The sequence below is a fragment of the Theobroma cacao genome, chromosome 10 (assembly GCF_000208745.1).
Source record: "Theobroma cacao cultivar B97-61/B2 chromosome 10, Criollo_cocoa_genome_V2, whole genome shotgun sequence".
NCBI classification, from domain to species: domain Eukaryota; kingdom Viridiplantae; phylum Streptophyta; class Magnoliopsida; order Malvales; family Malvaceae; genus Theobroma; species Theobroma cacao.
Genome location: NC_030859.1, coordinates 3,319,405 through 3,332,532, shown reverse-complemented (window position 1 = coordinate 3,332,532; position 13,128 = coordinate 3,319,405). Strand labels below are relative to the sequence as shown.

General features: G+C 31.6%; 2 protein-coding genes across 4 annotated transcripts; one reads left to right on the top strand and one right to left on the bottom strand.

Annotated features, from left to right (window-relative positions):
- LOC18586300 (probable protein phosphatase 2C 38) lies at positions 58-5,032 on the bottom strand. 3 transcript variants are annotated; one of them, XM_007009576.2, is made up of 5 exons: positions 4,663-5,032; positions 3,402-3,893; positions 2,265-2,647; positions 1,144-1,380; positions 58-655 (listed from the first exon to the last, which is right to left on the bottom strand). In XM_007009576.2, exons 2-5 carry the CDS (start codon positions 3,724-3,726, stop codon positions 446-448), a joined length of 1,155 nt encoding a protein of 384 aa, XP_007009638.1. In that variant the 5' UTR covers positions 3,727-3,893; positions 4,663-5,032; the 3' UTR covers positions 58-445. The 3 variants fall into 3 exon arrangements, with proteins under 3 accessions (XP_007009638.1, XP_007009639.1, XP_007009637.1); XM_007009577.2 differs by having other exon boundaries at positions 3,402-3,820; XM_007009575.2 differs by having other exon boundaries at positions 2,265-2,632; positions 4,663-5,031.
- On the top strand, positions 7,125-10,383 carry LOC18586299 (nitrilase-like protein 2). The gene is made up of 9 exons (XM_018128620.1): positions 7,125-7,377; positions 7,738-7,874; positions 8,162-8,290; positions 8,424-8,482; positions 8,760-8,872; positions 8,952-9,044; positions 9,240-9,342; positions 9,541-9,623; positions 10,050-10,383. The coding sequence occupies exons 1-9, from the start codon at positions 7,162-7,164 to the stop codon at positions 10,089-10,091; spliced, it is 975 nt and encodes a 324-aa protein (XP_017984109.1). The 5' UTR covers positions 7,125-7,161; the 3' UTR covers positions 10,092-10,383.

Here is a 13,128-nt window from a genome sequence, read left to right as displayed (position 1 = left end):
AACTTGTGCAATAGTATATATAGTGCAATCATCTGGTAATATGATTTGGAGTAGAGATGAAATTAGGAAGCAAGAACTGAACCACAACAAACATGTAATTACAGTTAATAGCAAATTTGGTACCATTCTTAAGGCAAATGGATGGATACCATAGATGTCAAATGAATTTATAAATTTTCCAGCTATCATGCGTCAGTCGCCAGAGCAAACTTCCAAGGACAATTTCTCTTTAGGCAATCTCTAACTGTTAACTACCATCTATAGATAATTCTCTTATGGCTTTAGGGATACAAGTTCCTGGATTTCGTGCTATACATTGGAAAAAAAATCATTTTCAATTTCTTCTCTTTAAAAGGAAAAAGAAAAAAGTTTTCTTGATACAAAAGGAGAGAACGCGCAGCATGTGATTTGAGGTCTAGGACCCAGTTGCACTAGGAGTTGCCATTTATCCACCACCACCTCGGATTGAAACCATGGGTCCACGCCAGTAGCTGCGGCTTATCAGATGGGAATCCAGAAACAAAACAACCACTGTTATATCATCATGAAAATGTCTCCTCACCCCGCGGTCAATCTTCTTCAAATCTGAGTATCTCATTTCCCTCTTCTTTGCTGCTTCACGAAGTGCAGCTTTGACAAGTCTCCTGGCAATACCCTGTGTAATCATCTCTTGTAAGTATATCCTGAAGCAACTTAATTATCATAAGAAAATATGACTTCTATGTTCCAAGTGAACATGATATACAACTCATGTATATAGGGAAAAGAATAAAAAGTGAAAAACTTTAACACGTTCTGCTTTAGTAATATGTTGAGAATTACACTAATTAAATAGTGTAGGAAAAGCCAGCAGCAGCTGCTTCTGGGAGAAGGAACCACTTTCTAGGTTGCAGGAATAAACACCTAGTTGACTGTACACAGAAGAATTTACTCTACTGAACAATCACCTTCATTTGTTTATCACAAGATTAGAAAGTGGGGGAAGTGAGAGGTCCAGAGTTCTTACAACCCAGAAAACTAAAACAGAAGGGCTGCTAGTTCTGATAGTATTAAAGCCATCATTTTAGAACTCAATTATAAGCACAACTACAACAACATACCTAGTTTAAATACATCAAAACAAAATCACAAAAGAAACCTTACATTACGTGGACAGGTGTTGACCACGTTAACCGCCTCCTGATTGCTAAGGTGCTCCCATAGACCATCTGATGCAAATATTAGAAACTGATCTTCAGGATGGAGTTTCTGCACTAATATTGCTGGCTCAGCTTGTAAGATTGGCTTTTGGAATGGTTCTGGAAGTCTAAACTTTGGCAATAGAGGTTCTTTGTTGAATTCTGCCTTCTTTAGATAAGCATCACCAATGGATCTTGAAATCTGTCACATAACAAAGTTTGGTCAATGGACTACGAATTTGCACAGCTGCTTGTGTAGATCATGCTAATTCTCTGTCAGATAGACAGTAATTCAAATGGCAGTTCCTCAGAAAAGTTCCTTTAAAAGTCATGAAAATTTTAGATTCTCAAAATATAATATTCAGATAAAGTTTCACATATCAAAACATCAGTTAAGTTGTTAATTAACCGGAAATCATTCCCATGATGACTACAAAATGATCACTTCAGCAGGTAAAACATGCGCTCCTTAGTAATTCTTGACTTTATCCTTCCTCAACATTATTAATAAAATCCCTCTACATCCCAAAGTAAGTTTTACGATGATTACTAATCAAAACCTAAAGATGGTTCTCCTGGCAGCACTATTCAACCCATACAAGTATTCATGTCAAATGTTGCTATAAACAAGGGAACAGTCTGGGATTCTGGTATAATCCATAGAAAAGATATAAATAAATGAATAATTAACTGAATAAGTAATTCCAGAAGTTGTTTCTTAGATGGTAAAGGGATTAGATAGGATCAGGATTGCTATCTGTCATGAGTGTCTATAAGCAAGAACTATAAACAGCACCATGATGGTGTACTAAGAAAATAAACATAAAGACAAATGCAATGCTCCTACAGAAACATAAAATGACACAAATATTCAAAATTCTGGAACCATGTAAAAATGGCAAATGACTAATATTAAGTCGGTATGTACTGAAATATACTCTACAAAACAGGCAGGATACTTGGAATGAGAAAGTAATTCACCATTTTTTATCAATTCAAAGTGGTTGCATCAATGTCTTGAAAACAAATGTTTCTTGAAACAGTAATGGAAACACCAAACTCTAAAGAAAAAAACACAACAATTACCTGTATTATACCCTTCACGCGCCACACCTTGTGCTTCAGGACCACAATCTGTGGATCATCAGGATGCAATGATCGCAACTCCTCCCGCACAGATTCCACACTTGCATTGTGCTCAGATGATAACTGAACTGCTTTGACCTCTTTAAAGGCTTTTTCCAGTCTTCCTAACACCACTCGAGAATCTCCTGCATTTGCAATGTATAGCAGTCCACTACAAATTATCCCTACCAAACAACATGCACCAACAGAAGCAATTTGTGGCTTACTTAGCCACTGCTTCTTGACAAGAGTAAGAAAATCCTCTTCGGTTGCCAAAAATGCTTTGTTGATTACATCAGCTGACATTCCATGATTCTCAGATGTAAACTCTGCACCATTAATAGCTGTCAAGTCAGTAAAAATATGCATTAGCTATCAAAACTTAGAAACTAGAACTAGATAGGGGAAAAGAAATTTTGATGTTTACGGTGAGGTAGGAGCAAGGGTTCAGAGTGGAGTCCAAAGTTGACATTTGTCACTAAATTATAAGAAATTTTGCATTGCCTCTAAATTGTTGAAATGGAGCATACGAGCAGGAATAGATGAATTCTCAAGCTCCAAAAACATATTGATGCTTGACTTTCAAAACTCTTACAAGATCTTTGCTGTGAGGTGGCATGACTTAAGACTATTGCACAAACTTCAGGAACTTATAGATTCAGATGTCCTAGTTAATTTCTTGAATTTGCACAAAAACTAAATTTTCTTCCTTTCTTCCAAAGCAAAACGTAGCACACTCGATTTTATAAGATTCTTCCCAACCTGTTCTACAATGTGTCAAAATATTCTCTATGTATGTCACCAACAGTAACCAAACCCCATTCAAAATCTGACTTATGACTGCAATAAAATATAAATCTTCTTTAATTGTGAAGTTCCAGCCTCAATCAAACATGCCTACATCAACCTCATTGGTCCTCCTTTAAGGTGAATGATCCAGCTTTAAATATCTTATGACTATCAAATATGAAGTTTTCCAAGACAGTCAATGGAAACAAGCCAAGATGTGACTCATCAAACATCAAAATGTATCCAATTAAATCAACAAAATAACAGATTAAGATTCAATTCAGCAAAGAGGAGATAGAAAAAACATACTCTTGATATGACCAAAAAGGTGTTCAGTTATAAACTTAGCAGCTTCTGGACCTCCATGACCATCATAAATTCCAACAAATGTCCCATGAGGCCCTGATTCAACTGAGCTCATTGGACCCGATTCAAGCTGGCTATGGTCTTCCAAAAGATTGTTTGCTTGAATTACTGCCATTGAAAACTCGCCAGTAACATGTTGTCCTGAATCTTTGTACCACAACAATCCATCAACCCTACCATTAGCATCCCCACCTCTACTAGAATTTTCACCCTCAACAGAAGGCCTCCAGCAGGGCGACACAATTCGCATTAATGATGCTGATACCATAACTTACATATTCTCACCCAAATGACCCAGCAATCAGCTTGTTCATAAAATCAACACTGGGAACTCTATTGACCCTAAGTATTTGATCCGGTTTCTGCTCAATTTCCCAACCCGCAACAGAAGTTTCAGAAATCAAAGACACATATATAAATGCAGACAACATTAATCTGCAAAGTTGCAATAAAAAAATTATAAAACCTTCATTTTCATCCCATAAACTGCACAATTCTAGACAAATCTTAAAGACAGGCATTATGAACGGCATCATGAAATGGTTAAACACATGAAATGCAATGAATTCAGGGAAAAAAGAATTTAGACACCATCAATCCATTTATGCTTTTGGAGATCCAACAAACCAAAACACATGCCCTTGAAATCTACGACCAAGAAACTCTATGATTAGAATTCCATATTGTCAACATCTAAATGCATTAAAATGGCAAAAAAAAAAACTGAAATGATGGCATGTCTAGAAATTAAAAAAGTTTGAACCTAAGAAAAAAATTAAAAAAAAAATTCAGACACCAATCAACTTGTACAGCATCGATGAACTTAAAACCAGGACTAAAATTCCATATTAAGACTCCCTACATGCATTAAAATGAGAAAAAAAAATGATGGTTGAGTCCAAAGAAATTACAAAAACATGAAATTTGGAACAAAATTAAAAATTTTCAGACACCTATCAATCTGAGCCTTTAAAGCATCAAACAAAACAATGACAAAACTCCACATTGCCAATCTTTACATGCATTAAAATGGAAACAAAATGATGGGTATTTCTAGAAATTGCAAAAAAAAAATAATAATTGGAACTTCAAATAAAATGTAAATTTTTAGACACCCATCACCTTAAACACATCAAACAAAAACAAACAGCTACATGACATAATCATTGAAAGAAGATCCGACAGAGAATTTCTTCTTGCATACCTTATGAAACAATGAAGAATTTCGTATGATCTTTTCAGTTACAAGCCTGTCCAAGAAGACTCAAAAGACCCATTATTTTTGAAGGATTGGGTAAACAAAAGAATCAAATGAAAACAACAACGACAACAACAAAAAGGGTGGGGAGGGAATGGAGAAGATTTTTTTTAGAAGGTTTTGAGACAAAACAAAACAAAGAACAGAAGAAAAGGGTGTAAGAAAATTTGAAAGGTAGATTTGGAGAGAGATTTAAGACAGAAAAATAAAAAGAAAAACCAACAAAAAAAAAGAAGAAATTTCAACAAAACAAATCTAGAGCTTTGGGAACCATCACAACAAGGAGGCTTTCTATATTTATTTATATATATTTTTTCTTTTTCCCCTTTCTGTGGGTTTTTCGCTTATGGTTTTGGCCTTTTGGCTTTTAATTTTTTTTTTCAGTTTTTATTTTCTAAATTATTGGCTGTGGGGGGGTTTTGACTTTGACCTTCAACAAACCAACATTTTAGGCAAGGTTTGCTCATCTAGCATTCACCCTTTTTTTAGCAAAACTTAGACTAATTGGAATTTCTTCCTTATTCTTCATTTCCATGCCTTATTTATAAATAAAATTTCATTAATATTAATTACTATTCTCGCGATAAAAGAATTTGATCATCTATTAAATTTCAATTCAATCACCAGAATTAAATAAAAAATGAAATTTGATATTATACTTAAAAAAATTTATAAATTATTTTAAAATTTTTAAATAAATATTTATTTCTTTATTACATTGAATCAAGTATTTATATTTATATTTTGAATTAAATTAATTTTTATATTTATTATTTTATATCAAATGATATTTACATGATATATTAAAATGTCATAATTGATAATAATTTAACATATTAACATATAATGATTGATGATAACATAATTATATGATATTTTTTACTCTTCACGTTAATATCATGTAACAAGTGATATTTTAATTAATAAAAATTAATCAACCATTAATACTTAATAAAAAAATAAGGATTTGATGTAAATAAATTTGTGTGTTGGACATTTAGTTAGGAGAAAAAGTAAAAGGCAAAAGATTTGAGGGTAGGTTCTATCTTTGCCAATAAAAACAAAAAATAAAAAAAAATCAAATTATAGAATAATTGGGTGGTCAAATTTAGGTAATGATCTTTATTAATAACCAATTAGATTAATTAATTAATTGATTAGATTGAGTGGGTGGTAAGTTTCCATATGCTTGGATTTCTCTTTGCATTATTCACTTAAAGGTGATTGCCAAATGGCAGGAGGTTCTCTTTCCATAACCTGATGAATAAAATGATGATAGAATTAGGAGAATTTCATAAACTATAAGACAAAATAAGTCAATTTCTGAAAATTAAGTTATCATCTAACAAAGATACAAAACTAGGGATCCCATGATTCACATTAAACCCCCTTTTATCAATTGTAATTTTTATTTTATTTTTTAAAAAAATAAAGAATTTGAATTTTTTTTAAATTAATGTACTTATCATTGAATAAATTACTCAATGTTATTATCCATGCAAGATTCTATTTATTTATTTTTTATTTTTTGTATTTGCATGCCAAGCCCATGTGCCATGAGTTATTATTATTATTAATTAATTTATTTTAATTTTAAGACAACAAAAAAAAAAGATTTTTTCAGGTCTTTTATTTTAAGTTAAATTAAGATTCTCTTTCAAATCAAGTGCAACATATTACTATGAATATTATGGCTCGTTGTTAAGTTTTCTTATTGTATTTTAATTTTATTAAAATTTATCATTATATTTTAATTTCATCAATTTTTAAATAAAAACAACGAAAATGAAATATTTATAAATAGTACATTTTGTTACTATATTTTCAATTTCATTGATTTTAAGAATAAAAAGTATTTTAAAAAATATCCTATTAATATAGTGAATTTTCATTAATAATGTTACTTTATATAATAAAATTAACAAAATTAAAAATATATTTGTAAAAATTTAACCAAATTGAAGTACGATAACAAAATCAATACAACAGTGATAAATTTGAATTTAATCTTAAATTTATATTTTATTTTTACTTTTTTTTTTAAAGGTTTCTTCATGATTATTAAAGGTAAACCCAAAATCTTTTACAAAATTTATATTCTATAGGTTAAAATTAAATTTAATATTTTTATTATCTACTTTTTCAAAATTATTAAAAAGTGAAAGAGAAAATAAATAATTAATTAATTAAAATGTAACACACAATAAAATATAATTATTTTATGTAAAAGTAAAATATTACGTTTTATTGTCTGAAAGGTTACATTTCTTAATTTTTATTTGCTCTTGCCTAAACATAATTTTTACTTTTTTTTTAATTTTTAAAAGTAAAAATTAGATAAGAAAAAAATAATAAAATATAAAAAAAAAGGAAATTAAAAGTTCGGGGGAAGAAAAGAGAGACAAAAATCTTGCGTTTTAACATTTGGCAGATTAACGAAGGACTATGTTAAATCGTTGTGTCTACTTCACTCCTAACGGCGCTCCTCTTTATCATCCAATCAGATCAAGCCACGTCAACTCTTACGTCAACTACTCGACGGTACAGGCACGCGCCCAGTTAGCCATGGCCGCAGCCAACTCAGTCCGAGTCGCCGCCGCTCAGATGACCTCTGTCAACGACATCGCCTCCAATTTCGCCACTTGTTCTCGCCTCGTCAAAGTAAAGTCAATTCCTTCATCTTTTATTTTTTAAGTATAATTTAATTTGAAGTCTTCGAATGAAATTTGTGCTCTTCTTTACGATTTCTTTCAATGATCGAGATTTGAATTAATTTTTAGTATTGATTTATTCGATTTTATCAAAATATGAATTACTTTTTAATAATTGTGTTTGCGTTATAGTCGCAATTAAGGTAAGCAAAGAGTAATCCTCGAAATGCAAGTAGCAAAAGTAACAATCTAACAAAGCGTAAATAGTAGAAAGCAGCAATCAAATCAGATAGAGTGTAAGATTTTGGTGTTCTGATATATTAGGCTGAATTTTTATTTTTATTTTTTGGATTTTTCTTTAATTGTGAAGGAAGCAGTTTCAGCTGGGGCTAAAATGCTTTGCTTGCCTGAGAACTTCTCCTATGTGGGTAGCAAGTCTGGGGATAGTCTTTTGATTGCAGAACCCTTGGATGGACCTATTATGCAAAAATATTGCTCTTTAGCAAGGTGGTAACTTTTGGTTGGTGTTATTTACTCTTGGTTTGTTTATCCTATATGCCTTATTTAATGCCATTGTTCAGCAATTTTGTTACTTCCACTGCATACTGATTATATTTCATGAACCTTATTGCTTCTAGAGAAGAAAAGAATAAAAAAAAACAGAAATCATGGCTGTCAATAGGATCCCTCTCCACTGTTTTTAATTTCCTCTTACTACTTTGATTGGGACTATCTGTGCTTATTAACAATTTTTCGTCTCTTGAGATCCGACTTATTTAACCTCATGAATGCAGAGAATCTGGCATTTGGTTGTCCCTTGGAGGCTTCCAAGAGAAAGGGCATGATGATGCACACTTGCGGAATACACATGTTATAATCGATGATTCTGGGAACATTCGAAGCACATACAGTAAGATACACTTGTAAGATGGTTATAAGTTTCTCTGAGATACATTTCTTTTTTCCTTTTTAAACTTCCTCTAATTTGATATGGCATATCTCTCATGTATCTGTTGCTCTCGGTTTATTGACTTGATATTTTCCCTCTACTGGAAGGTTTGATGTGGATGTTCCTGGAGGAGCAGTATACAAGGAAAGCAGTTTTACAGAACCAGGTGAACTCCTTCTCATCTTGTGTTACAGCGTTGGCATGTTTCTCATATTTTTTAATGTTCCCACCATAGCTCCTGATGAATATATAAAAGCGTTGAAATAGATTTTTCTTGTGACATCTTGTAAATCCATAAAAAGGCAATTCTAATAATTTTGCTTAAACTATGATGATAGCATTTTTATGAGAGCATGCCTTGTGAGTAGAAAAGCCATTTACTTTTGCAAAAGAAAGCTCTTTCCCTTGCAAAATCTAATCAATCTAAATTAGCATGCTTTCAGGGAAGGATATTGCTGCAGTAGACAGTCCTATTGGTCGTTTGGGTTTGACAGTCTGCTATGATTTGAGATTCCCGGAAATTTACCAGCAGTTAAGGTTCCAACATGATGCACAGGTAGAATTGGACTTCTTAACTTTCAAATATGGTTGTTTTTTCAATGTCATGAAACTTGCTCCATGGATTATGTTTTTAGGTCATATTGGTTCCTGCAGCTTTCACCACAGTTACTGGTCAGGCACATTGGGAGATTCTTCTTCGTGCCCGTGCAATTGAGACTCAGTGCTATGTATGGAATCCATTTCCACCTCATTTTTTGTTAATCTGTCCTTTAAAACAATTCATTGTTTCCTCCATTGGCAATATAGCTTTTGTTCCTACGTAGTTTAAGGACAAATTTAGTTCATTGATGAGCCCATCTTTTAATTCCAACTTGTTATCTACTACTTCCTTTCTGAGAATGACTAGAAGAATCCATTATTAGGTCATAGCTTCTGCTCAAGCTGGAAAGCATAGTGAGAAAAGAGAAAGCTATGGCGAAACACTAATAATTGATCCATGGGGCACTGTAGTTGGTCGATTACCAGGTTAGATGGAGTTGCCCTTTTAGTAATCCAATTATCATGCGGTTATTTCATTGGAGCAAGCAGTTTATCTTCCTCCAGGAATAAAAAGTTTAAATATTAATTGCTGTTTCATTGCTTCAGGGCACTCAGTGGCATTTGTTTTGGCCAAACATGGTGGCAATGAAAGCGACATTAATTTGTTCTTTTTTTTTTTTCCAGATCGAGTATCAACAGGGATTACTGTAGCTGATATTGATTTCTCATTGATTGATTCAGTGAGGGCAAAGATGCCAATTGCTAAGGTAAATTCCTATCTATTTCTCTTAAGGATCTTAAAAATATTGCCATCGCTGGCTCTGTATTTAGACTTTATTAGCTGTAATCAGTGGGATGGTCCCTTAAACTTCCATGCCAGCATGACGCTTGGTAGGTCTAATATCTACAAATAGGCCCATGTGCTTGACCTGTAGATATTTCTATACATGGATGAATTTACAGTTTGGGCTTCCATCCAGTGTAGAAAGGGGACCTAGCTGGTGATACATAGTGCTTGTTATTAAGTAGTTGGCCTGGGTTCAGCCCTATACAGATTATGGTAAGTGTAGCAAACACAATAAGAGAGATGCATGTAGCTTTTGCTGGCACTATATCTACATTGTGCGCTTGTAGTTAAGCCAGTCTGAGAGGATTTGCTGGCTGTACCATTGACTGTCGTTTTTTTTTTCCAGCATCGGAAACCATTTGACTTCTGGAGACCTGCATCCCTATGATTTTCAAAGGACGGTCTGCTTTTTGGCAACCACTGTCATACAGATGTAAGCCAAAGCCATATTGAATTCTGAACCTACTCAAAAGTGAGAATAAGATGCCTACCCCTTGTTTTTCTCAGGAGGGATGATACTTTGTTCTTTTTGTGAATGAACTAGTTATAATTTATTCATGCATCTTTGTTACTCTTTTAAATCTTAAGAATACTTATAGTTAAGCAGTATTGTAAAAACATGTGATAAATTTGAGAAAACACAAATTTTATGGTTATGATCAAGGTTCAAATTCCTTTTCTCCCTCGACTTTTCTCAAGAAAGATTACTATAGGTCTCATATATGTCCTAAAAAATATTTTATGTACATCCATACTTTTATATATACTCGAATCTGTACAAACTATTATCTTTTTTCCCTTTTGATTGCTTGTAATCTGATAGGAATGACTTATACATAAAGCCGGCAAATGGGCCAATTCTAAGCCTCTGCCAGCCACTGCTCGATGCAAAACTTATGGTACGTATGGTTACAGCGGGGAAGAACCCTGCATTCATCCTCGTCCTCAAACTTTTCAAGGCAGATAGCACAATCAGCATTGTAGTTTTCTCCAGTTTCTTGAGTGGTGTTGCTGTTGTATATGACGATAACAGTCCTGGAAAGTAAGGCTGGCAACGGTAGCAGCAGCTTTAGCTGAGCCTGGAAAGTTGTAATTTTATAATTTTTATATATAATTCATCAAAATAATAATAAATTTAGTTTAGATCACTATTTAATTTCTTAAAAAAATAATTAATAATAGTATTTCAAAAAATTTCGATTATCAAAATCTGCATCCCTCTAGTAGTAATTTTTTGGTAATAAAAAAATTTATATAAATTTTGTTGTATAAATAAAAAAATTTTAATTAGTGAATGTTTCTTAACTAATAAATTTTAATAAAATCAAAATCAACAAATATAAATGAATAAATTTTATCTATACCTTCTGTGAATTCAAATTTTTTCATAATATTTTATAAGTTTTTTTCTTAATTAATATCATGTGAATAAAATTTTGTTCTCGTAAGGAGTTATATTGTTAATATAACTTAATAAAATTAGTAAAATACCTTTTAAGTGTGAAAAAATAAAATAATTTATGAATTGAGAGTATTATGATAATTTTAATGAATGAAATTAATCATGCAATCATTATTGAAAACATAACTTAATTATAAGATATTAATTTAAAAAAAAAACAAATCATTGTTACATGGAAAAGATTGAAATCACGAATAAAAAAAGTAAAATTTATTTGATAAAAAATTAATTATTCAAACAAAAATATATGCACTAAAGCTCAAGTCATGCAAATTTATTGGTTTTTGACATTATATATATTTCTGGAATAATCTTCTTCTATAAAGGGTCCATATGGCTAAATGCTCTCACGAGTTCGACTGGTTTGATTGATTACTAGATTTTTTATTTAGATTGATTTTGTAATTAAATTATTTATATATTTGATTCAAGAAATACACAATAATTTATCCAGCATATGTAAAAATAATTATTCATTGAAATTTTTATCGATCCAAATCCATTAAATAAGATTTTTCAGAATAATTTTAAAATTGTATTCAACTTAACCTTTGCATATAATAACTTATATTTCTTTAAATATAATTATAAATAAAAATAAATTATAAACTTAACTTCCTTTGTAATTTTTACAACGATAGTTTATATTTAAAAATATTTTTATTAATCCAACATTTATTAAAATGGTTACAAAAATTGATCTTATGGTTTCGATGACTCAAAGATTTAGACGAATCATCCGATTTGATTTTGATGATTATACTATAAACAAAAAATTAAAATATAATATCTAAACAAATTTTAAATTATTTAAAAAATTTTAATTTTTTTAATTTTTTTATAAAAATTTAGTTGAATATAATAAAAAATATAAATTTTTTAAAATAATTAAAAAAAATTATGTTAATCAAAATTGATGTCTTCTACGTCCTAAAATAAACTAGTATACAATTCACATCCGCTTCACTTATATATAAAGACGGCAAACCGGGCAATTCTGAGCCTCCGCCAGCCACCGCTCGATGCAAAATTTATGGTAAACATGTTTACAGCCGGAAAGAACCCGACATTGATCCCCGTCGTGGAACTTTTCAAGGCAGATAGCACAAACATCGTAGGTTTGATCCCCTGTTTCTTGAGTATTCATGCTGTATACAACAAGAACAGTACTCCTGGAAAGCAGGGCAGTCCTGGAAACTCGGCCTTGGAACGAGAACAGCAGCATTGGTCGAGACACGGGCGGCTGCGGGTTGCTCGGTGGCCCGGTTTCGATGTCTTGGGGTGGCTGTCGACGTCCTTCAGGAGGAGCCATCTGGCAGCAGGAATCTAGTAGTAGGCGTAAGATTACGAAAGCCCATGACAGAACTGTGCAAGTGAAAATCGTTACTAGGAAAATCAGAAAAATCAGCTCAAAAGGAATTGCCATGGTCAGAGCTTTCAGAGGCAAGAAGGGTTCATGAATTCCTCTTGTCGTCTGCAATGGCGTATTGCTGTCTGAGGGTTTTATAAGTTCTGGGAAACCAAATCCAACTTGAATGGGAATTAGTAATTAATTATTTTTGTATAAGACGGTGAAGGAAACATATATAAGAAGAACCTCTTTGTTTCAAATTATAATTAATAGCTTCGTTGCTTAATTTTCAACTATTTTCACATCTATTTTATATTATGTTTTTTGCATGGTTAAATTAAAATATAATAATTAAAAAAATTTCTAAATTATTCAAAAAATTTTAAATAAATTTTTATTTTTTATTAAGTTCAATCAAATCATAGTATTTTTATTTAGAATTAAATAAAGTCTTATAACTAATTAAATAAATACTTCTTTCACTCGAAATAAAATTTTTTTTAAATTAATATCTTAAATTAATTAAGTTATAAAGTCTGTCCTAATGTTTTCTAACATAAAAAATAATAGACATAATGTTAAAAAAAACTCATAAATTATTCAAAAAAATTC